Below are 26,926 nucleotides of genomic sequence, written 5' to 3' on the forward strand. Positions count from 1 at the left end.
CACACGGACCAAATGCGCACGGACCAAACGGACACGGTAACCTACAAACTTACCACATGGGTTGCGACTTTTCGGGCACCTCTACCGACGGGGTGGGTGCGGGAGGGGGTGCGAAGCCCCCCCTTGCACCCCCCCGTGTGTGTGTGTGTGTGTGTGTGTGCAAAGCATTCTCTGCATCACATAGGTTTGCGACTGTGCGCATTTGGTCCGTGCGCATTTGATCTATGTCCGTTTCACTCAGCCTGCTGTGTCCGTTTATTACTGTGCGCATCTGGGACTCACTCCAATTTTCGCTATTTATAAAAAACAACTGTGTGGGACAACTGCTGAATCTCTCGATGAATCAAGAGCAAAGAAATTTAGAACTAATGATGAAAAAAATAAAGAATTTACAAGTATTTAAACAAATCAATGTCAATTTGCAACTGTAGAAAATAACAATGAAAACAATAATAAATCCACAAACATTGATGAACATCCTGAATATGAGACTAATTTATTTAAGAATAACATAACTAATAATGATAGTACAAACGCATCTGCAGCAATATCCTCAACATGTAATTTAACATCAATTACATTTGAGTGTGCTCTCGAACAAATAAAAATATTAGAACAAGAACTTCACAATAAAAAAACAGAAGTAAACCAATTGCAAGACAAACTGGAGAATGCCGATAAAGTTCTTCGTACTCTTAACAGATCAAATACGATTCTTATGAAGCGTATTAGAAGACTCAGGAGCACGAAAAGACTACGAATTGAAAAAAGTGTGTTGCAATCAAGAGAATTAGTTCAAAAAGTTTTCAATGATGATCAAATTGAATGGCTATAGTCTAGCAAACGACGTGTATATACTTGGTCTAAAGAAACTATTAAAAAGCTCTCCGAATAAATCTTGTACCAATTCTGGTTATAAAGAACTTATTAAGCAAAATATTCCATTACCATCAACTCGTACTTTAAGACAAAGTCTTGAAAATGTAGCCTTTACTCCAAGAATATTAGATGATATTTTTGATGCTATGAAAAGTAAAGTTCAATTATTCGAAGACCAGAGACAATGTCATTGCATGATTGGCGTTGACGAAATGTCTCTTACTCCTGGTGAACAACTTGATCCTTGTACAAATTCCATTGTAAGAAAATTTACTATTCCTAATAGTCGTGGTAACTGTTAAACTTAGTTTTCTAATTGTGACATTTTACACAAGTAGTATTTTGTATTTTGCTCATCTTAATATCTCTGTTGTTATTATTACACTGTATTATTGAAAAGTAACAAAAATATTAAAATAAGCAAAATAAATATCTTTATAACGATTTTTGTGTTACTTAACGATTTAACCTATTATTATATATTCGTTGAAAATATGTATGCATTTGGTATAATGTGCTTTTGTACGTTTTCTTGAAGGAGAAACAGTTCCGGCAACATATGCTTTAGTATTTCTTCTTGGCGTTATCTTTTATCGATGGAAACAAGTTGTAGCTTGAATTAACACCTGATGGATTTAATGGTACACATTTGAAACTTATTATTGAAAAACTTATTGAAAAAGCTGAAAACATAGGTCTTCGTGTGCATAGCGTTATATCTGACATGTAAGTATGAATCAAGTTATGTGGAAACCTTTTTCCAACAGTGGTGTACATTGACATTGGGTAATACACAGTTCTGTACCTCATCCAATGGACAGTAATCGTAAATTATTTTTTTTGCTGACGGACCACATCTTATTAAAAATTTTAGAATCGCCATTATTAAAAACAAACTTATAGTATTGCCAAATAAATTTGCTAAATCTCATCAACTTTCATCATGTATTGTCAAATGTTTACATTTAGAAAAACTGGTAAATGAACAAAAAAATTTAGATATTAAATTTGCACTAAAATTAAATAAAGATGTTATTACTTTAACACAATTTAATAAAATAAGAGTGCAAAAAGCAACAAGTATGTTTAGTAAAGATGTAAGCAACGGTCTACGGTTTTTAAGTGAAGAGCGAAATATTAATGAATACTCAACAACAGCAACATTTATTGAAATTGTTAGCAAATGGTTTAATATCATTACTTCACGTCAAGCATTTGCTTTAAGCAAAAATCCTGCAAATGAAGAAAGTATTGAGAAATATACAAAAACTGTAGAGTTCTTGTATTGATTTATTTTGTTACATGTAAGTTGGAAAGAAAGACCCCGTACGAAACTATTAAAAATTATTGAAAAATAACTATTCAAAACTATTGAGAGAACTATTTGAAATTTCAAGTTGTAAATTCGGACATTACTATTGGAATCGTCAATAGTTTACTATTAAAATGAATAGTAACTATAGGCGTATGTCAATAGTAATTAATAGTAATGTTCGAATTTACTACTTATAATTTTGTAGTTCTCTTAATAGCTCATTTTTTACTCACAAAACATTTTTTACTCACTTTTATACAAAGAATCTCGTGTATTTTGTGTTGGGTATTTTTGTTACACCCTGTATATTAAATAATAATAATAATATAATATATAATATATTATACATTAATATATTATATTAGAATATGTAAATATTATAAACAAGAAAGCGAAGCCATCTCGAGGGATGGCACAGTCTTAGTGAGTTCAAATTTAATACAGCTCGAGGTTAGCTCATAGTGAAGATGGTGATGTAAAAATAATTTGTAAATGTTATTGTGCCGCTTTCGAATTACACAGCAAACAAACAAACACACCAAACAAATTTATTATAATAGATATGTGCAATATGTGTATATATACGTTTTGTAAAATGTACAATTTTTATAATTGTAAAAATACATAAATCGTAATCCAATATTTATTAATTCTACCATGAATAAGTAAATCTTATCATTTACAGAGTATATGTGCGCGCGCGCGCGTGTGTGTGTGTGTGGCATGTGTCGTGTGTGTCGTGTGTTTGCAGTATTTTGAAGCCAAATATAGAAAAATATCATGTGTTCGGATTTACAATTATTATCAAATCATTAGTAATATTACTCACAAATAGTTACTATTCATGTAGTTACTCTTCAATTACTGTTTAATTAGATAGTTGTAAATAGTTATTATTCGGAACTATGCGCCAATAGTAGTTACTGTTCAATTATTGTTCAGTTACGTAGTTACGATTAGTTACTATTTGAAACTATTCACCAATAGTCGTAGTTACTTTTCATTTACTCTTCGGTTACATAGTCACGAATAGTTACTGTGGGCGTGTTGTTCGCTCGCAGTTAAGTTGTACGCAGAGGGATATGGTGCGTGAAGAGAAGTACACGGGTTTCCCCTTAAATAAATAATTTATTCTGTATGTATATCTTATTTGTACAGAGTCTTTATGTTTGCAATTTGTTTGGTGGCCCTGACAAGGGCCGATAGTGCTGGATATTAAGTCTCCCGCGGTCTCCACGCTATTGGTGGTTGTGCCTTTGTCACTCGTACTCTACTGGCGTTGTTATTTTCGTCCAGGGATAGTGTGGACGTTATCTCCGGAACCTGGTTGTCCGCGGCTCTCTTCCACTTGGAAGATCGTTCTTCCTTCTGCTTGGCAGCGTGTTTCTTCCTGCGAAGGCGTCCTGTCGGCTTGTCGCGGGTTTGGCTGGTTCCCGTGGGCGTCTTGGCCTGATCCGTGCTGCTGCCTTCGTGTTGCGTACCGTGGTCTCTGGTCGCTGGTAGGGCGATGGTCTGCGTCGCTCGATTCTTCCAGGTCGTGTCCTCCGTCTGGGTACCTCGGGTGCTGGTCTCCCTTGCCAGGCTTTCTAACAAGTCCGGTAGCAGGTACCTGGGTGAAGTACAGCGCCAAATCCGTGGGTCGTCGGCGGCCAATAGTACCCTCGGCGGTCTGGTCCTCCGTAATGGTGAGATCACAGCAATTGCGGGGTCCCACGGCTGCTCCTTGGTAGCCAGCGTGCTCTCTAGCGTTGTATACGAGAGATGGTAATATCTTCGTATCAGCTCGAGTGCGAGTACGCAAAGAGTGATTCGTCCGTCTTCCCGTGCTCCTTATAAAGCCCAGAAGTCGTCATCTTACTCTTGAGATAAGATGGCCTCTGGTGGCGTCCGCGCGCACTTCACTTTTCTTACAGTCGAAATTCTTACTGTGTCAGACGGGTTGCGCGGCTGTTAGGCGTTTTTGGAAATCCTTACAGCGTCGGACGGGTTGCGCGGCTGTTAGGCGCTTGGTGTGGTGACTATCGGTTTATGTCGCCACAGGACCCCCCTGGTTGTGGTATGGTCCTATCCTTCTTGAAACCTTACTGTTGGTTTTGATAGTCTGCCGCTCCTTGTCCTAACAGGTTCATGTGTGTTGTTTGGTTCGTTCTGCTCCTCTTCTACGTAGGCTGGTTTAAGCCTCTCCGTAGAAATATTTACTGCTTTCCCTCGTATTTGTACCTTAAACGTTTTTTCGTTTCTCTGTAGTACTTTGTAGGGGCCTTCGTATGGTGGTTGTAGCTTGCTCGTTACTACTCCTTGTCTGATGAATACTTTTGGTGTCGTTGCGAGGTCTTTGAAGGTGAATATGGCTCTTTGTCCGTGCCTCTTTATCTGCGGGCGTATGTTCTCCATTGCTGTCCGGAGTGTGTCCAGATATTCGGAGTCGCTTGGTGCTTTGCGTTGTTCCTGCCCTAGGAATTCTCCTGGTAGCCTTATCGGTTCTCCGTATACGAGTTCTGCTGGTGTCGCTCCCAGGTCTTCCTTCCAGGCGGCTCGTATTCCCAGTAGGATGGTTGGGATGATTTTTGTCCATCTCTGTGTTTCGTGACTCATAATAGCGGCTTTGAGTTGCCTATGGAGTCTTTCCACCATCCCGTTTGCCCCTGGGTGGTATGCCGTTGTCCTAATGTGCTCTGCCCGTAATCTGAGTTAACTGCTTGAATAAGTTTGCTTCAAATTGTCGGCCTTGGTCGGTTGTAACCCTCTTCGGTGTGCCGAAGCGTGTTATCCACTGGTCGAATAGTTTTCGTGCCACTGTCTCTGCCGTTATATCCTTCAGTGGTATTACCTCTGGCCATCGTGTTGTCCTGTCTATTATTGTTAGGCAGTATCGACGACCCTCTGAGATGGGTAGTGGTCCCACGATGTCTATGTGTATGTGCTCGAATCTGCCCGTTGGTTTGTCGAAGTCTCCTATCGGTGGTTTGTTGTGCCTTGATATCTTCGACTTTTGGCATTGTATGCATGCTCTTGTCCATTGCATTGAGTCCTTTTTTACGTTCGGCCATACGTATCTTTTTGTTACCAGTCTCGTTGTGGTTTTTGCTCCTGGATGTGCCAGCTCGTGTAGTGCCCGGAATATTTGGTGTCTGTATATTTTTGGTATGAACGGCCTCTGGACCTGTGTGCTTATGTCGCAGTATATTGTCTTCGTTGAGCCGGGAATACTGATTTTCGTGAGCTTTAATCCGCTTGTCTTTTTCAAGGTAGCTTTCAATTCTTCGTCGTTCTCCTGTTCTGCTGCTATATCCTCGAAGTTTAGTGGTCCTTGTATTCTTTCAACCCTTGATAATGCGTCTGCCACTGTGTTGTCTTCCCCTTTTATGTAGCGTATTTCTGTTGTGAATTGTCCGATATATTCCAATTGCCTTGCTTGCCTCGGGGAGCTGCGTGCAGGGTCCTGTGCGAAAGCGTATGTAATTGGTTTGTGGTCGGTGTATATTACGAATTGTCTGCCTTCGAGCATGTGTCGGAAGTATTTGGTTGCCGTATAGATTGCTAAGAGCTCCCGGTCATATGGGCTGTATTTCTTCTGTGTATTACTCAGCTTTTTACTCATAAAGGCTAGCGGTTGCCAGTCCTTTTGTATCTGCTGCTGTAACACCGCTCCTATTGCTGTGTCAGATGCGTCTGTCACTAGCCGTAACTCTGCTGCTGCATCTGGGTGTGCTAATTTTGTTGCCTCTGCTAGGCTGTTTCTGCATGCTTCGAATGCTCGGTTTCTTTCGTTATCCCATGGTACGGGCGTTTTCCCTTTTGCGTTTGGTCCTTTTAATATGTCGTTGAGGACTGCCTGTTCCTTTGATGCTCCTGGTATGAATCTCCTATAAAAGTTTATCATCCCCAGGAATTGTCTCAATTGTTTCACTGTTGTTGGGCGTGGAAAATTCTTTATTGCTTGTATCTTTTCTTTTGGTGGTTTTGTCCCTGTGGCCGTCACTAGGTATCCCAGGAACTTCACCTCCGTTGCTCCGAGTACGCACTTGGCCGGGTTGATTCTAACTCCGTACTCGCTGAGCCTTGCGAGTACTTGACGCAGGTGTTGCTTGTGTTCTTCCGGAATCTGTGATGCTATCAGTATATCGTCTATATACGCGTAACAGCAGTCTAATCCGCGTAGTACCTCGTTTATAAAACGTTGGAAGGTCTGAGCTGCATTCCTTAGACCAAATGGCATATACTTATATTTGAACAAGCCGAACGGGATTGTTACCGCTGTTTTAGGTATATCTTCCGGGCTGATTGGAATCTGGTGATATGCCTTTGCCACGTTCAACGTTGAGAAGATTTTCTTCCCTCGTAGTGTGTGCGTGAAGTCCTCCAAGTGGGGAATAGGGTATCTGTCCGGCGTGGTTCTCGCGTTCAGTCTCCTGTAATCCCCACATGGTCTCCACGTGCCTTCGTTTTTTGGTACCATGTGTAGAGGTGCTGCCCAAGGGCTTTTCGATGGCTGTACTATGCCTTCCTTCAGTAACAGCTCGAATTCTGCCTTGGCTATTTTCAACTTGTCCGGCGCCAGTCTTCGTGGTTTGCTTGCTTCTGGTGGTCCTGGTGTTGTTTGAATGTAATGTTGTGTGTTATGCTTTATTGCTTCATTTGGTTTGTTTTGGCGTGTTATGCTCGGAAATTCTGCCATTAGGTGGTGGTATTCGGTGTCCTGGATTAGCGTTTTTATTGATACGGCTCCTGTGTTGGCCTTGTATCCTTTTATCTTGAGCCTTGTCTTGCCGTCGATTAGCTCTCCGTTCCTCATGTCTGGTAGGAGGTGGTAGTACGAGAGAAAGTCTGCTCCGAGTATTGGCTGCGTTGTTTCGGCTATTATGAACCTCCACGTGAACGTGCGTCGTAGCCCTAAGTCCGGTTGCATTGTTACCGTGCCATAGGTCGGTATGACTGTCCCGTTTGCGGCGTAGAGTTGGTGTTCTTCCGGCTGTTTCCTTCCTCGGTATCTGTGTGCGGGGTAGATGCTTACGTCTGATCCTGTGTCTACCAAGTACTGTGTTTTCGTGGTTTGGTCCGTGACGTACAGGCGGCGTTTCTGTGGGCTCCTGTCATCTCCCGCCATTAATGACTGCCCTCTTCGTTTTTTACGTATGTGCATGGTTGAGTACACTTCTTGGCTTCGTCACCGAAGTGTCTATGGTAGTAGCAAACTCCTCCTCTCTTTCCTGGTGTTCTGCTTCTCGAACGGTTTCTGTCAGGCTACGCAATCTCCCATGTTATTTTTTGTCTAGTAGTCCAGCGCCATCCAAATTATGTCCCTCTAACTAAATAGCAATTTGTCGGTAAAAATGTACAGATCGATCGATAAAATGTTTATTTTCTATCCTTTTTTATTATTAAATTTTTTTATTTTATAATTAAATTTTAAATAATAAAATTAAAAACAAAATTATTTCTTTAAATGTTTCTTTATTTTAAATTGTAATACATCTTTAATCAGTGATCCCTTGCGAGGTACACGCGGACTCCCGCTCCGCTTACAATTGTAATACGTACATAAAGTATTTAATTTTCTTGAAAAATATTTTTTTTTATAAGCTTCTAATTTTATAATAAGCTAACAATAATCATATAATCGATTTAGCTTTGCTATATTACATAAGAATTTATTCTTTTTTATATACCCTGCATAAAGTGTCTTATTCAAAATTATTGTTTCGCATTCACAAGATCGTGAATTCTGCTTTACAAATATCTCGAATTGAATCGTGACCAATACTTTTCAGTGCGATATTGAGAATAGAACTATGAAATCTTGAATGCCTCTGAATTCGATAACAATTAGCAGAAGTGAATCTTTTTTAATGCGAGGGTTCGTATTTGAATATCAATTGAATATCTTCTAAATTCTACTTTTTGCAAAATGTCTATATTTTAAAATTTTTTCAATTCGACGTTTTATGCAGGGTACACACACACACACACACACACACACACACACACACACACACTCTCTCTTTCTCTCTCTCTTAAAATTTTAATCCATTTTTAAAGATGACTACTATTGATCCACACTGTACGTATTGTGCGGTTTACATATGTTTATACAGTGTCCCTAAAATATGATTTTTCTAAAGCGGCCCCTAGAATAAAGCTTAATATTACTGCATAATATTGGAATATTGCACAATATTATTGATTATTTGGAGACTATATTGAATTTGTTTTAAATAATCTAGAAGAATATTCTACAATATTATCGTAAAATATTAATAATCGTTTAAGGACCGCTTAACGTAAAAAATTCAATTGAGAATAAATTTCTGAGCACATAGTTATCCGCTTTCCACGGACCATCCGTTATAATTGTAACGTAAATCGAGACGATATATGTCGTGTAGTGCCTATAGTCATTATACGAAGATACAATTTCCAAAGGATTACGAGATGCAAAAATAGATGTTATGTCATTCGTCGCGATATGGCAAGATAAATAAAGTGCAATTAGTATTTGTGCATTTAGGCGTTCGGTAAAGCTTTCTTACGTTTAAAAAAAAACGCGTGTTTAGCCCACTTACTCAAATCGTTAACTTAATTAATTATTTTTAAGCGTAATCATAATTATATGGTAAATAGCCTCGAACCTAATTAATTTTAGCGCATAATATAACAATAAGTACAAAATGTTTTTCTCAAATATTTTCCAAGCCTAGTATAAAACATTATCATTATTGTTATTATTATCATTAATATATCATTATAATTATATATATATGTAATCATGGGTGTGCTTTACATGTTATGCTATACATATGCACACAAAACTGCAGTCGCATCGCTTAATACCTAAGATGTAGCGATAATAATTTGTAATAATTTGTTAATCTTTATCAAATCGAATCTTTTTTCCTTCAGGAAATGACATATTGTGTTGCGATTCAAAACAATCAGCCGATAATTAATCGATCGTTAGTCATGGTATAGATCTCTCCTTATTTTTTTCATTGAGAAGTTTAAAGACAATACGTACATAAAAAGTAAAAATGCATTTAATCGTTCAATACACAAAAGTTCATAAAAAAGATTAAAAAAGAGCACCTTATATTTTTTCAATTTAGTTTCTTTTTTGTCTTTTCTTGGCTATATTTCTCATTAATCTATGAAAATGGAAAATAATTTCTAGCACTTTGTATTTTGTGCTATTAACAAAGGCCAAAATTAAATCTTTCAAATGTACTTTAAAATTTATTTTAACTGCAATTATGTGAAAAATTGCAAGATATATATATATGTATATCTATCTTGTATGCAAAGCTATCTCGAAGTCAAACTTTCGCAGCAACATTCTTAAGAATTGTTAACTATCCTTGCTCTTTCCTTTAAAAATTCAGGAAACCGTGTGATCCTTCGATACAAAATATTATCTAGATAAGAACGTGTAACGAAGACAGTATTGTCCATGCGACAGGAATCGCAGAGAAACGATTCAGCTCCTTCCTACCTCTCTTGCTTGAAATGCTGATACTGTTGCTGCGCGACGATCAATCTCCTGTTATACTTCAGAAAATAACAAAGCGAAACGGAGTTTTGCAGAGTGTTCGAGCGGCCTTAAAGAGAACGCCGGAACTAGCGGTCGCGTTGTCCACCGGCAGGACTAGATTCGGCGCAGTCGATAGGTTAATGTCTTGGCGTCCCTTCTTATTCTGTCTCACGATATTAGCATCTCTCCTACAAAGTACAAAAACAGAAAAGGATTTACAAAATTAGAATTAAAATGTTTCTTTGGAGTTCATTTTATTAAAGATAAAGATCGAAAATTATGCTGTACTCTCCAACAAGTTGACAAGTACCTTAGACATAATGCACCAAAAAAAACATACAATAAAACATAAAGAAATAAAAATGTAAATATACAAATAAAATTGTAAGCTCACCTCATCATTGATAAAATTGTCGATCTCTTCTAACGGCCTGCCGTTAGCGATTATAACAATTTCGTGTATTCTATCTATTAAACGTTTTACTTTTGCTCAAAATTAGCAAAATAATCTTCTGTAACAAACAAATATTCATATTCGACATATGCAATATTAATTAATATTCATATCACAGGATAATCGTAATTAAATGTTAAATTAATCCAATGTTTACCTTGCATATCTATGAAAAGGAAAAGCATATTCCTATATTCAGCGTAGTGTATACTGTAGTATACTTATTCGTCAGAAGTAATAGAAGTAATAGATTCATTGGCAAACAGAGTTTCTGTAAATCTAATCTCGGAGGAACGTGTTCCTATTGGATCAAATTATGCGACAGCGTACACATTTTAATGCATTGCTTCCTTTCATTCATTATTTCAAACTAAAACATCACGCTCTTGTTTTATTTTCTAATTGAATTTTTAGAGGAACGACAGAGTGAACTTCATTTCATTAAGAATGAAATTGCAAGACCTAAAAAAATATATGTTATAAATACAGAGTATATTAAATAATTTCATGTATAATATTATTGTAACATACATATTTATATTTTTTATCCTATAAAAAATTTTCATAGTTTACCTTGATAAGTAGAGATTTAGACAAAGTAAATCTGCCATAAAATATTTTATGTTAAACTCAAGCATTTTTGTAATTAAAATCGAATGCTTATTTCAACTCTGACGTCTTTAAGTCATATGTGCAGTTCCTGTAAAATTAACGATAAACGATAAAATTAAGTTGATATCTTTATATTGTATTTCCATATATTCACTAATACTAAAGATTAATAAAACATATTTCTACTTTACCTTTATTTTCAAAATCGTGTAGCTTCCGATCACTTATTTTTTTAACATATTTACATGACATTCTTTTTGCCATTTTATACATAAAATTATCTGATTGTATATCACTTTTTTTACTTAAAATATTATTCATAAATTTGCACCATGCTATTATAAATTCTTCAGCTGTAGTTCGCAATAATCTTTCTCTTAAGTGTATGCATTGTGGAAGAAGGCATTGAAAACATTGATTTTCCAAAATTGTTATTGTTTTTTCTAACAACTTAATTTCATGGCATATTTCGACAAATTTTAGTTCTAACATTTAAATAGCCTCTTTTATATTAGTCAGAGTTCGTGCATCCATCAAATCATTGTAACATTTTTCACATTCTACGATAACTTTATTTCGTTTTAAAATGTGAAATATTTTATTTTCGTTAATAATTTTCTCATTAATCCTACTTTCAGGTATGGCAGGTTCACTACACTCTACTTCGTTATTGTTTTCTTCTGTTTCTTTCCTTTCGCTTAAATTTAATAAACGGGAAAGGGCCAACGTCGTTCCCTCTGTATTTTCCTGTTCAGATTCACAATTTGCTCCTATTGAGTGCTTCGAGGTAATATTGCAAATCAATAATGTTTTGAATGCACTTTCAAATTGTTGACAATTTGGATTTGGATTTCCACTGCTACTTCTTATTTGACTGAAAAAGTTTTCAACGACATTTTGATTCAAGAATTTTAAATTCAAATAATCAAAATTAACTTGATAAAGTTTTTTCCAAATCTCATATGCTGCCTTCATTGTAAAAATCCAATTTTTCATACATTTTGGTACATTCTTTTTAAGCATCTGTTTACTTTGTTTTTCAACAAAATGCATGTTTTTTATTTTTTTACACGCTTGTTGCCAAAATAAGAAATGTCCACTTGTAGACGAAATTATACTACTTAAACCTTGTCCTTTTTTTCCATTAAAGGAATCAAATAAGTCGTTTAGAAATCTTATGACTTCACAAGTTATGGATACACCATCCGGTAATTTTATTTCGCCTTTTTTTGTTTGAACAATTCCTGTAATAAAAAAATTAAGAAAACGGATAAAGTTATTACATATAAAATAAAGATTAATGATCCTAAACGGCGCGGTTAATAAAGTGCAATTACTACAAATTTAAATTTATTATTTATTTTACTATATGTATGTGTTTGTGTGTGTGTGTGTAATGGAATTATGGAATAATCTTTAATTGAACTCTATGCTATACTACCGCGCCGTTTATTCTCATTAGTTTTCATCTTATATTTGAATCTCAAGTTCTCGAACATTTATTTAATATAAGAAAATTATTAGTATATATATTTTAAATTTATCGTATTTGAGTTTACCTTTATTTAAATGTAATAGAGTATCCATAAAGTTAGATACAGTCCGACTAAAAATTTGGGAAGCATATTTGACTCTCATTTTAGGAATAAGTCGTGAAATTACATGTTTATCAGTAATTTTTTCCATTTGTCGATATTTCATGAGAGAATTTTTGTCAATATCATAAACCAATTCAATATGATCCCAAGATGCATATACTTTATTTTTCTTAGAAAATGATGCTGTACCTGCATCAGTATCTAAATCTTTTGATAAAAGATTATTTCTGAAGCATTTTAATAGATGTACATAATCATAAACAGGTATGATTTCATGATCTTTTATGATAAAACTCTTCTCTGAAAGATGAAAATGTTAAAAGTCATTATACATTATATTTATTTTTGTATAATTAATCATAAACAAAACATTATATGTATATTGTACCTACTTGTAGGTAAATTTTTTAATATGCGGACCTTATTTGCATCATTTATCAGAGTCTGAATTGTTGCCATATTTGAACCGCCTTGATCGCAAATTACAGCGATAGGTATTAAACCAGATGCCGAAATATTGACTAGCCATTCTTTTACACATTGAGTCAATTGAAAAGTTTTTGTTGTGCTTTCACAGAAACCATATCCTAAGGGCATCTTATTTCCCGATTTAAGACATCTTAAATAAAATGCAATAGCGTGATCTGCTATTTTTCGGGTTCTATTCATTCCGTAATCTTCTAATCCTACAATCTTATCTTGTTTTTTATTATAATATAAGGATGGTTGCAATGAAATTTCATCCCAAATAAGGGCAACATATTTTTCTCTGTCATCTTTTAAATTTTTAGCAAGTTGTCCTAGGCATTTAATAATTAAAGGAGTACAACCAGGCAGTACGGGAATGTTTTGCAATGCAGAATTTAACGTCGTAATAGACGGGCAACATAAATATTTAGAAAGAAAGGCATAAGTTGAACGAGATCTTTTAAATAAACTAATACAAAAGATTTTGTCTTCTATACTATATCTTCGGGCCTGAAATATACAGATAACATTTTTACGATATATACTATACAAACCAAAATATTCGGTTTCAATTTGCAAATCATTTATATTTACAAACATTAATTTAAATGTCCATATTTACAAAATTATTTAATATTCGATTTTTTAATGTGTGTATAATTTAATGTAATTCTGAATATGTAAGTAAAAAATATATAACAAAATAATTACAATAATTTAAAAAAATCAGCAGAAATTCAAAAATCCCAATATTAAACTTTATATAAAATTGCTAATTGATTTTTTTAAACTTGAGAAAATAATTCTTCAAAAGATGCTAATGAAAAATTGTTGTGGGCGCAATTCGATTATATGGACCATTTTTGCTCTAGAATGTCACAAAGATCGGCATCTTAATCATAAGCATGGTTACGATCATACGATCACGAGGAGAGAGATATGTATTTGCGTGTACATTATATATATATATATATATATATATATATATATATATATATATATATATATAAAACATGCGCGCGCGTGAGGCTTGCATGCGTGTATGTAATATATCAATATACTAAAAAAATACTAGGAAAATTCCGTATGATATTATGAGTATATACTACAGGATATTCTCAGTACATTCGTAGAAGCAATTTAGGGCGCTGATAGAAACTTGCTTAGCATATCCTCAGTATATCATAATACGCCCAGCAAACACAAAGTTACATGTAACGTGCCTGTTAGTTATAATTTCTCACTCAACAATGTAATTGTAATATAACACACGTGTTATATTACAATTACATTGTTGAGTGGGAAATTATAACTAACAGGCACGTTACATGTAACTTTGTGTTTGCTGGGCGTATATCGAATATTCCAAGAACATTAGTCATATACGGTTATGATATTCTCAAAACATTCTCAGAGTATACTTGTTCCGTTAGGGACAGCACATGTAGATGCTAAGAATGTTCGAAAGATATTGCAGCAGTATATTGTGTAAATTCTGAGAACATTCGAGATATGTACTACTATTTTCTGAGAACATACTGAGTACATTCCTATTTCCGCCTTTTTCTGCTTCGTAGAATATACTGAAAATATTTTGCAGTAAATACCAAGAATATCACTAGTATCAACGTAGAACCAATGTTAAAATATGCACGGTATATTATGTTAACTGGGCATCGGATGATGACAACGATGACAATGACAATATACGCGTGGAAATTTCGCCTTGCATATAGCTAGGTTCTGGATAGTTTTTCTAGATTCTGTCTAGCATCTGTCTAGAAAAAAATGGCTAGTACCAAGCTGTATATGTAACTTTCTGAATCTGAGTTCCTAAACACATAATCTATCCAGGAAGTAACTATAGTGTTTCTCGCTCCTTCCTGGCCACTGCATAAGACCAAGGATCAAGGGTTAAAATTTTATTTCTATATTTTCTCAATTCTCTGAAGCTCTATTCAAGGCCCAAGGAACTCTCTTCGAGTGACAAAAATGATACTACATTTTGCTGTTAGGTAAACCTATTGAGCTCACTATACACATCGAGAGATAATTTGTTACTGTGGGTGATTTTCTTTTATAAACCTTTTGGTGTAAATTTTCTCACGAGAAGGAGAAGCGTTGTGCCTTCGCCTAGCAGCGATCTCGCAAACTACTCGCGGCTGCTGCGGAATAATGATATATATATATATATATATATATATATATATATATATATAAGTAAATATATATAAGGATGTATATATCTACATATGTGTGTATATGTGTGTCTGTGTGTGTTATTTGTAAATTTTATTTATCTCTTTCTCCCTGTTTTTCTTTGTGTAAGTAATGCTTTTTTTTTCCTTATGTTATATATAGTTCTAATAATTTAAATAATTACTCGTAATAAATATCGTATACGAGTAATAACGAATAATTACACAGGCACACAAAAAAAAAGTGGTTGGTCCGGCGGACTAGACTAGTCAATCCTTATGTATTTTGACCCGCTGAATCCGAATGTAAGGTCAGAATTGCAAAGTTAGTTCGCATTTTCTAACCTCAAAAAAATTTTTTTTTAAATATTGGTCCGGTGGGCCAGACTAGTCAATCCTTATGTATTTTGACCCGCTGAATCCGAATCCAAGGTCAGAATTGCAAAGTTAGCTCGCATTTCTTAACCTAAAAAAAAAAAATGTTTTTTTTAATGTTGGTCCGGCAAACCAGACTAGTTTATTCTTATGTATTTTGACCCGCTGAATCCAAATCCAAGGTTAGAATTGCTGAATTGGCTCATTTTTTCCTAACCTCAAAAAAAAATTTTTTTTAATGTTGGTCCGGCGGACCAGACTAGTCTATCCTTATGTATTTTGACCCGCTGAATCCAAATCCAAGGTCAGAATTGCTGAATTAGCTCATTTTTTCCTAATCTCAAAAAAAATTTTTTTTAGGTTAGGAAATGCTAGCTAACTTTGCAATTCTGACCTTGGATTCGGATTTAGCAGGTCAAAATACATAAGAATTGACTAGTCTGGCCCACCGGACCTATATTTAAAAAAAAATTTTTTTTGAGGTTAGAAAATGCGAGCTAATTTTGCAATTCTGATCTTAGATTCGGATTCAGCGGATCGAAATACATAAGGATTGACTAGTCTAGTCCGCCGGACCAACCACTTTTTTTTTGTGTGCCTGTGTAATTAAAAAAGAATTTTTTTTGTGGTTTGAAAATGCGAGCTAACTTTACAATTCTGACCTTAGATTCGGATTCAGCGGGTCGAAATACATAAGGATTGACTAGTCTAGTCCGCCGGACCAACCACTTTTTTTTTGTGTGCCTGTGTTATTAGAACTATGGATAACATAAAGAAAAAAAGAAAGAAAGCATTATTTATAAAAAAAAAGAGAGAGAGATAAAACACACACACACGCACACACACACACACACACACGCACGCACGCACGCACGCACGCACGCACGCACGCACGCACGCACGCACGCACGCACGCACGCACGCACGCACGCACGCACGCACATAGGTACGTACATTCTTATATGTACATACATACATACAAATAAAAATAAATACATACATATAAACACATTATTAGCAACGTTATTTTCTATTTTGTTGTTACCTAATATTCTTCCTTATTTCTTCTCTCTCTCTCTCTCTCTCTCTCTCTCTCTCTCTCTCTCTCTCTCTCTCTCTCTCTCCTTTTTCGGTTTTTCTATAATTCATTTAAAATTATTAAATATTAAAATAAATCAATTTTGAAAATTATTATCGTAATAATATTCTTTTATTCCTTTATACTCCTTACTTTAGTTCAAATAAAATAATATTTTTGTGCAACACACATTCTTTTGTAATTATGGTATTAATAGTTTTTTTCTTAGGAACGTACACAAGCATTTAGCACCTTTTTTAACTTTCTTTTTAAAAGGTAATTTTGTTAGGTATGTACATAGTATATATAAAAATAAATACATATATGTATATAAACACATTATTACACTGGAAAAAAAGTAATATATTCAATAAGATATGTTATTGCGGGCTGCCAATTACAGATATACTTAATACAATAATATATGCTATTGCAGTATCAACATTGTACTTGCATTAATAGCAAATATTATTATATTATTGTTGTTACCTGATATTCTTCCTTATTTCTTCTCTCTCTCTCTCTCTCTCTCTCTCTCTCTCTCTCTCTCTCTCTCTCTCTCTCTCTCTCTCTCTCTCTCTCTCTCTCTCTCTCTCTCTCTCTCTCTCTCTCTCCCTCTCTCTCTCTTTTTCTCTCGATATTTCTAGGCAAATTCATCTTGAAAATATTCATCGTTTTCACTATCAAATGATAAAAACTATATTTTATAATATTCAGGGAAAAACATACATATATACATATGTATATAAATATTATTACACAATGTTATTCTTTTCTCTCTCTCTCTCTCTCTCTCTCTCTCTCTCTCTCTCTCTCTCTTTCTCTTCCTTTCTCTCAATTTGACAATAACACTCTTTTTAACATACATTAATTATAATTTATTTATATGTATATATATGTGACTTACTTTATTTTATTCTTCTTACTTTTCCCTCTCAATTTTTCTTAACTATTAAAATTTTTCTTCTTTCTCTCTCTCTCTCTCCTTACCGATTCTTTCTTTCTTTTATCTATTCTTCTTCTATTCTACTTTACCTTCAAATACAGTGTTTCTTTCTCTTTTTCTTTTTTAATATATAACTAAAAATAAAACATGGCACAAAGTATATTGACTTATCTCAAAATAATTATTTCCATTAAAAAAATGAAAATTTTATATAATATACTTATCTAATTGTACAACGAATAGTACGTTGTACTATAATCTCCTTCCGCAATGCGTACAGAAATAAATAAAAACTTGCTCGTCATTAACCTCGCACACGTCACATCATTAATCCCGAACTGTCACATTATCGCCGTGAAACTCGCCGCGGACTCGTCTGCTAACGTCAAAGTATATTGGACTACGAACGCGCACTTCTCATCGGATCTACGAGACTTTTCTTATAAGAAATTATTAACCGTACGATTTACAGATATATTTATTCTTAATATTTATTCTTTACTCTCACAAAACGATCATATCACGAATGACAGCAATTAATCAACATATAAATATGCAGTATATATTTTATAAGAAACTGTAACAAGTAAATCTTAGATTAGAAGAGCCCTCTTGTGTTGAATTCGTGTACTCGACAAAGACCGACGACGTATCTTAAATGAAAAATTTACATTTAGGACTTTGCGTCGCTATATCTCTGCTTATAGAGCACGCAGAAGAAAAATGAAAACATTTTATTTTATAAATCAAACCCAAGCTTTCGATTGAACCTAGTTAGAACTCGATCGGTTAAATCGTTATTGAGATCTGATAATCTCAGGTGCTCGCAAGTCGCGTACTCGCGTAAATGTACGGTGGTCTCGCGCTGCGCGTTCACTTGGCGCGAGACACTACCGTGTCTCTTGATATTTATGCTGTAAAACTTTTGTATAAAATATTTTTTTATATTTTGTTTAGTTTACAAGATATAGCGAGAAAAGATAAAAATATCTCAACCTTTGAAGGGTAATTTCACTCCTTCAAACCGTTTATAAACCCAAACGGAAAATTTTCTGATTTTAGTGAAACTTGGCACAAATGTAGAGAGGGTAAATACATTAATTTAGAAATGTTTTATTTTGGTTCAAAAACGGTTTGAAAGGATGAAACCACACTTCAAAGTTGAGACATTTTTGCATTTTCTCGATATATCTCGTAAACTAAACAAAATATTAAAAAATGTTTCATGCAAAAGTTTTACGGCATAAATACCTCTATTTAACTATGCTATTTATTTTTTCTAAAAAAAATATTTTTTTCAACGAAAAAAATTTGTTAAAAAAAAATTTTTTTTTGAAAAAATAAATAGCATAGTTAAATAGAGGTATTTATACTTTAAATCTTTTGTATGAAACATTTTTTAATGCTTTGTTTAGTTTACGAGATATATCGAGAAAAGGCAAAAACTCTAAATCTTTTAAGGGTGGTTTCAACCCTTTAAACCGTTTATAAGCACCAACTTATAATTTTTAAATTCATGTATTTACCCCCTCTACATTTATGCCATGTTTCATTAAAATCAAAATTTTCAGGTTCGCGAGGTTCCCTTGTTAGTTTAAAAAATAGATTAACTAACCCAACTCTTAAATTAAAAAATGTCAATTACAATACTAACACATACATATCAGATACCATAAAATTGGCTGAAGTTTAAATACTATAACGTATTCATATCTTATATCGCGGTGCCAGGATCAAATTAAAAAATTGTTTAAAAATTATTAAAGATCGGAACTGTCGATGAAACCTACAAAAAGCTTTGGAACTATTACAGAACTGTTAGAAAATGCCATAAAGTTGGCTGGAACTCGCCTGAGAGTGGTACTTTACTTTTGTGCTGCGGTGCCAGCAGCCAAATTAAAAAATTGTTTAAATACATATATTTAATGTACAGAACTATTGCTAAAATCTATCAGGAACTCTAGAACTATTGCGGGTATAAGTAGAACTGCTGTTAAAACATTCAATTTTTATTAATGAGGTGCCAAGGGAAAATAGCACCTCGGATTTTCAAAATTTATTTTTTTAACTAAATCAACGGAACTGTGGCGAGTCAGGACTAAACGCCCCTGACAGTACGCCACCACAATACGTTATTAGCAAAACAGGACCACGCGCCCCTTGACAGTAGGCTGCCACAGAGGCACAGTAAGAAAGTCGAGATCCTACTTTCCAAAAACGCGTTACGCGCGTTCACCACTAGAGGTCCTCCTTACTCAGGAGTAAAGTAACAGTTACCAGCCTTTATAAGGAGCAGCGGTGAACCGGAGAGTCACTCTTTGCGCTCTGAAGCAGACAGTCATTTTAAGAGCGGATAGCACTACGCTTTACCGCCAGTTCAGGTACCACGGCGACTACTCTGGAGGAAGCCAAGACGCTGCAGTGGAGACTCCGGACGCTCACATTGTCACCGGTACGGAACACGCGGCCACCTCGTGTATTGCTGGCCGAAGGAGATCAGAGGATCTGGAGGTACACCTCCCCACGGTACCAGCTGCCGGACCTACTGGAGAACTTCGCCAGAGACAGCTGCAGCATCGCCACGCAGACGGACATTACAGACTACTGCAGGAGAGATCAAGCGACACAGACGGTCCTTGGAGCCACCACCACGTGTGGAACGCAGACCAACCGCAGTAGTCGGGTCGGCAAATCCAAACGGAAGAAGGCCAAACTACGGAGACCATCTAAGGAGAGACCATCCCGGGCAAAAAGACATCGCGTCGAGATTGGAGAGGAGACTGCAGCTACACCGTCCAAGAACGAGACCGACTGCAACAACAACGAGGAGCCAGCGTACTGGGTTACAATAACCAAACCGCCAATACGGTGGAGGCCTAAGGCCTAAAGCCTTTTTTCACAAACGGCCCTTATCAGGGCCACTTGAATATACGAAAACATAATATTGTATATATGTACATAGTGTATATTAAAGATAAAATATAAATTTTGTTTCCAACTACGGCCTAGTTAACTGGCGAAAGACCTATCCCAGCGACAAGAGAACGAACACGCCGGAACGAGCAAAGTTCCGCCACAGGAACTATTTCTGAAACTTATCAGGAACTCTAGAACTATTTGTGGTGCAAGTAGAACTGCTGTTAAAATGTTCAATTTTCATTAATGAGGTGCCACGGGAAGTTAGCACCTCATTTTTTAAAATTTAATTTTTTTTAACTAAATCAACGGAACTATTACTGAAACTTATCAGGAACTCTAGAACTATTTGGAGTGCAAGTAGAACTGTCATGAAAACTTGCGGTGCAAAAAGTTGCGGTGCCAACTTCACAGTGACTATATATATATATATATATATATATATATACATATTTATATATATAATCTAGACAATCTAAGATATTACTTTTTCCAAAAATTAGTATGTAGAAATATAATATGTATATATGTATACGTACTTTTTTTAGTAGAAAAGAACCTTCAAATCATTGTGGCTGTTTCTCGATTATCTGCTGAAAGAGAAGAAAAAAGAGAGAAAAAGAAAATAATAAGCACAGCCATAAAAAACCTTTTTTTTAAATATAAGCCACAAAAAATTGACAAATTACAAACAGAAGTTGACAAAAGTAAGATAGAGAATGAAGCTCTACAGAAAATTACAAATCATACAGTATTAGATAACAATAATTTTTTTAAACAATTTATTTTAATGTTGAATAATTAAATGAATTACATTATAATTTAATAATATAAAAATTAACATTATTATTATTAACAAATTCATTTAAATTTTATTATTAACAATAAAATGTTGTTACAGATTCGAAATTTAACACAAAAAATTCTTCTTGATGTCCGCTTATCTAAAATCATACAAAACAAAGTATTAATTTTTAACTTCTAATAGATGCAGAAAGAAATAGAAAGGGAGAAAATTGTACCACACACACACAAACACACACACACACACACACACACACACACACACGCACACACACAATCAGTAGTTAAGTGTGGTACAATTTTCATTTATACATATATGTATACATATATGTACTCTTAAAAAAACCTTAAAAAGGTAAAAAAGATACGCCAAGTACATAAACGCGTGCTTTCCAAAATAAATTTGAGATCAATACAGTTAGCCAAGTATATTTTAAAAGACTTAAAGAAGTTTAATAAACATCTATTTAAAAATTGCTTAAACGGGCTTGATGATTAAATGATTAAAATCAACCAACGGGATTATAGTGAAGCAAAAACTTAGCGTGCCCGGCTCGTATTTTTTCTGAATTTCCAAGGCTCTATGTTATTGATATTGATAAATATATATACAAGAATACAATTAATGTGACTCGGATATTGCTTTACTATCTGTCAATTTCTGCTTTATTATATGTTATCACTTATATTCCCATTTTTCACATAATTTTTGAATAGAACCATTTTTGAATGTGTTTATATACTTGACATATATACTTGACATATCTTTTTTAACTTTGTAAAGTTTTTCATAAGTTATTATTTTTTTTATTATTTTATTCGTACAAATAATTTTCATATTGTATAACATTGATCATTTTAAGTCGGGCGTTTTAAGCCGGGCACGCCAAGTTTTTGCTTCACTATAATCCCGTTGGTTGATTTTAATCATTTAATCATCAAGCCCGTTTAAGCAATTTTTAAATAGATGTTTATTAAACTTCTTTAAGTCTTTTAAAATATACTTGGCTAACTGTATTGATCTCAAATTTATTTTGGAAAGCACGCGTTTATGTACTTGGCGTATCTTTTTTACCTTTTTAAGGTTTTTTTAAGAGATTTCATTCCTTTTTGTAAAAATTAAAGAGTTACTTCTTTTTTTAATTACATTAAGTTTTATTATGCATATTTTTTAATGTGTTAATTTGATATGTATGTATGTATATATGTATATATTTTCCATAATTTATTTTATTTTATTTGTTCTGCAAAAAATATGAATGCATTTTTAGCATTTCAAGGCCAATTGCATTTCTTTATACTTAAATCATTTATTAACATCCATTTTGCGCTTTTAGTACATATCATGTTTGTGTAATGTCCATCTATTATATTTTCACCGTGATAAAAGATTGTACTAATATTTTTATACTTATTTGCATTGACAGATAAAAATTTTTTATTAATATTTTTGACATTTATTACATATATATTATGTATATTATTTGTTATTATTATTTATTTATTTTATTTTTATTAATTTTAATAAATTTTTTTGTGTACTAATAATATCACTTACATTACTCACATTCAGACGTTGTAATTTTATTATTAATTTTTATATTAATATTTTTGACATTTACACATATATCATGTATTTGTTTATGTTATATATTTATTTTATTTTTGTTAACTTATTATACTTTTCTCGCATACGAAATTCACTATTTATATCATAAAATAATTTTTTATATGTTTAGTTTTATAAAATTATATGTAAGCACATTGTGAAGCCTCTTAAAGGACACACCGGCTTTGCGTGTGTGTGTGCATGTACATGTGAATTTGTAGAAAATAACTCAAATAAGCTTTTTCGCGCAAGAAATCTCAAGATTACAGAATTATTAAGTTTATTATATTTTTTTCGCATACCAATATTCACCACATATATTACGAAATAATTTTTATTTTAGTTTTATAAAATTATATGTAAGCACATTGTGAAGCCCCTTGAAGGACAAACCGGCTTTGGGTGTGTGTGTGCATGTATATGTAAATGCGTAGAAAATAACTTAAGTGAGCTTTTTTGCGCAAGAGATCACAAGATCTTAGAATTATCAAGTTTATTACATTTTTTCGCGTGCCAATATTCACCACTTACATTACGAAATAATTTTATTTTAATTTTATAAAATTGTATGTAGGAACATTGTGAAGCCCCTTGAACGACAAACTGGCTTTACGTGTGTGTGTACATGTGATCTGTGGAAAATATCCAAGTGATCCAAGTGAGCTTTTTCGCGCAAGAGATTACAAAATCTCAAAAATGAGTGTACCAATTTTAATCGAAGTGGTCGCAATCGAAAGCTGACATCAATATTATATAACAAAATTGCCATTAGATTTTTGATTATGATTTTAGTTTCTGAGATATTTTAACTGAAAGTGAATTTGACAGCTAAATTCCAGATAAAGCTTAGTAGCGGCGTGACATTTGCGCAGTGAAGTTTGCATCAATTGCATCATGCAGCAAAATTCTTTATGTACTTGGCGTCGCGCCGCTACCGCGTCGCTTAATGTATGTATGTATGTATTAATATAATAATTTGTTTTTTTACTTCATACCCTTGTTTCCTTCCTCGTTTACCCCAATTATAATGCGCTGAAGAAAGTTGGTACAAAAATTTCATAAACCTCTCTTGTTGACGTCGCACGCCACTTCTTCTACCCCTACCTCTCCATTCTATATAATTATAATACATTATAAATATATATATGTTATTGTAACAAGAATTAATACTAAATTATATACATATACAGGGAGTCCCAGACCATACTGGTCACTGTTCATAAAAAGGTAGATGGGCTCGAGATGAAGATAAAAATTCAATATTGTTGTGGGTTTGGTCTGCTAATAATCGAGATATAAATTTTTTAAATTATGCGAATGAGAGCGCGCCTTGCGCGCCGAAGGAAGGATTCGAGCCGCTCGAGCCATAGCACGGCCTACTGTTTCAAGCATTGGCTGCCGGCGGCGGCGGGGGAAAGAAGGAGAAGCGTGGCGTCGTCGCCGTTCCCACGTCTCGCCGCACCGCGCCTAAGCTCGCGTCGATGGCTGCTACGCACACTCGCGATTACATGACGAGATTATAAATTATTAATAAAAATAGGACAAATTTAAATCGTAATAAACTTTTGTAAATAAGAAAGGAGGTTTACCTCCATGATGGAAGTTAGATAGACATTCATTAGGGATCCATTAAACATTTATAGCTCCATTGGATGTTTTCTTCCATAGTGGAAATTAGATGGACGTCTATTAGGGATCCACTAAACTTCCATAGCTCTATGGAACATTATTTCCATGATGGAAGTTAGACAGACGTCCATTAAGGATCCATTAAACTTCCATAGCTCTATGGAACATTTACTTCCATGATGGAAGTTAGATAGACGTCCATTAGGTATCCATTAAACTTCCATAGCTGTATGAAACATTTATTTTCATGGTAGAAGTTACGCAGACAACACGCTTGTCAGAATGAAAACTTTAAGAGAACTTTTTTAAGAAAACGTTTAGATATCTTGGAAATGATGTCCAAATGGTAACATTTATCAGAGACGTCTACTAAGAGAGGTCTTTGAGATATCTCATGGAAGAGTTTCATTTAAGTTTCTTGAAAATGTTATCCTTATGATATCACAGCTAAATGATATCAGCTTAATGTCTCATAAAAGATATCACAATGCTGTTCGATTTTTGAACCGTTCATGCGCGTTGTAGTTGACTCAGAAATCAGACAACACTATAACATCCTGAATGAAAGATCCATTTGATATTTAAAAAAATTATCATAAAGATAATGTTTTCAAAAATAACGGTTTGTCTACAATTACTGCGCACAAAAAAATGCACAAAATCTAAATTTATCATGTACTGAATACAAAAACAGAATAATAAATGTACTATTCAATTTTTCTTAGAGTATATGATCTATATAGTTAAAATTATCTAATTAACCATTTGAACGCTTCAAAGTATTAATGCTAAATAGATCGCAATTTCCATCAAATTATTAAGGTTATGGAAAAAGATGAAAACAATGAAATTAATAAGTAAATAAATTAATGCTATTTATTTTTAATATGTTTTAATTTAATTGCTTTTATATAAAATAATATAATTGCGTCAGTTTATAACATATATGTATATGTAGACAATAACAAGTACCCATATCAATGAGTCAAATTGGCATAGCAGATAGAGTACAAGGTTTGTAATCCTAAGGTCCCGGGTTCAAAACCTACCAGAGGCAAGTAAGAATAAAATAAAATAATATAATTTAAATTTAATTAATTAATAAAAATTTGTCCTAAATTTAGTATGTATTGTTGATAAAAATAATTTAGAAGAAATAAAATTTTTATTTTAAATTTTTATTTTGTCAATCATCTATCGAGGCTCCATGAAGCTTCTACTAATGATCCACGAAACGTCCATCAGTCATCCATCGAGGCTCCGTGAAGCCTCTATTAATGATCCACACAACGTCTAATAGACCTCTTTGACCTCTAATGGAGGTCTAATGGACGTCCACAATGCGGAACTGTGGATTTCTAATGGCTCTATATTGGACGTCTAATGAACGTCCACTGGAAGTTTAAACTTCCATGGCAGACGTCCATTAGACGTCTACTGAAGGTTTTATTTCTATGTGGGTCCTTGAGAGCTTAGATGAAGCTATCAGGGAGCTTATATAGAAGCTTCACGGGAATTATTTTGAAGCTCGCAGGGAGTTCTTAAAACATGATTTCTGAACTCCCCACGAGCTTAAATGAAGCTCTCAGGGAACTCTCAAAAGCGGACATAGGAGCTCTCGGAGAGCTCCGTGCAAGTTCTTTTAAAGCTTAAATGAAGCTTATGAAAAATTTTGTGAGCTCCTCGGGAGCTCCCCGTGCTGTGTGGGTTTGCTCTGTAAAAATTTTATTTACGAACCGTGCGATTGAGTAATCAATGAATTAAAAAACTCACCTTATTTCTTGAATATCAACAGACTGCATTTTAATATTCATTGCTAATATTTAAAATCTATAATGTACATAAACTATATATATATTTTCAATGCTAGCAGTAAATATAAAAACGTAATTTTAGTACGATTTCTGTTTGCAGGCTACGTGTACTTTTCTGAAAATTGTGTGATAAAATCAGCTCTAGAAATATTGAAGTTACACTGCTACAACTCTGGTCCGTTATTTTCTGAAGAATCAAAACTGTTTCTCTACAGAAAAAATGTGCAGTCAAAGTCAGTAAGTGTTTGCGCAATGCCACAACTCTGATTCTTTATTTTTAAAAGAATCGGAGCTGCTACAAGCTATACAGAAGGAATGTGCGATTGCATCTGAATCATCAAGTGTTTGAAATTAAAGCGTTACATGAAACTTAATAGGATTAAAAAAAATTTATATGAGATGAATCAAATGAGGAATGAACTATTACCATATAATTTAATGAAACATACTTAATGTTGTACCCCTCGTTGTGAGTACGATTTGGGATCGCTGCCACAGATCTCGCGAGGAAGGTATTTCGTCACATACACCGTTATTTGTCTTGAACACTTTTATTCTTGTATTCAGTTACAATGGGTAGATCGCGACCCCGCAAGGCAGAGTGTCGCGTCTATTAGTTCGTTGTCCACGACCCCGCAAGGCAGAGTGTCGTGGTTATATATTTACAATAAGTTCTCGGCGATACACGACCCCGCAAAGCAGAGTG

General features: G+C 34.2%; 1 protein-coding gene and 1 long non-coding RNA gene across 3 annotated transcripts; one reads left to right on the plus strand and one right to left on the minus strand.

Moving 5' to 3' along the window:
• The first annotated feature begins 196 nt into the window (after positions 1–196).
• LOC105840618 lies at positions 197–26,594 on the plus strand. Of its 2 annotated transcripts, XR_004962260.1 has the most exons (3): positions 197–1,139; positions 1,418–1,605; positions 26,321–26,594. XR_004962260.1 is itself a non-coding variant. In XM_028188894.2 (2 exons), the coding sequence occupies exons 1-2, from the start codon at positions 810–812 to the stop codon at positions 1,445–1,447; spliced, it is 360 nt and encodes a 119-aa protein (XP_028044695.1). In that variant the 5' UTR covers positions 197–809; the 3' UTR covers positions 1,448–2,279. The 2 variants fall into 2 exon arrangements, 1 of the variants encoding a protein (XP_028044695.1); XM_028188894.2 differs by lacking the exon at positions 26,321–26,594 and having other exon boundaries at positions 1,418–2,279.
• On the minus strand, positions 8,170–10,906 carry LOC118644484. The gene is made up of 4 exons (XR_004962261.1): positions 10,747–10,906; positions 10,331–10,635; positions 10,114–10,231; positions 8,170–9,907 (listed from the first exon to the last, which is right to left on the minus strand). It is a non-coding gene; the product is annotated as an uncharacterized LOC118644484 (long non-coding RNA).
• Positions 26,595–26,926: the final 332 nt, after the last annotated feature.

The sequence above is a fragment of the Monomorium pharaonis genome, chromosome 2 (assembly GCF_013373865.1).
Source record: "Monomorium pharaonis isolate MP-MQ-018 chromosome 2, ASM1337386v2, whole genome shotgun sequence".
Taxonomy (NCBI): Eukaryota; Metazoa; Arthropoda; class Insecta; order Hymenoptera; family Formicidae; genus Monomorium; species Monomorium pharaonis.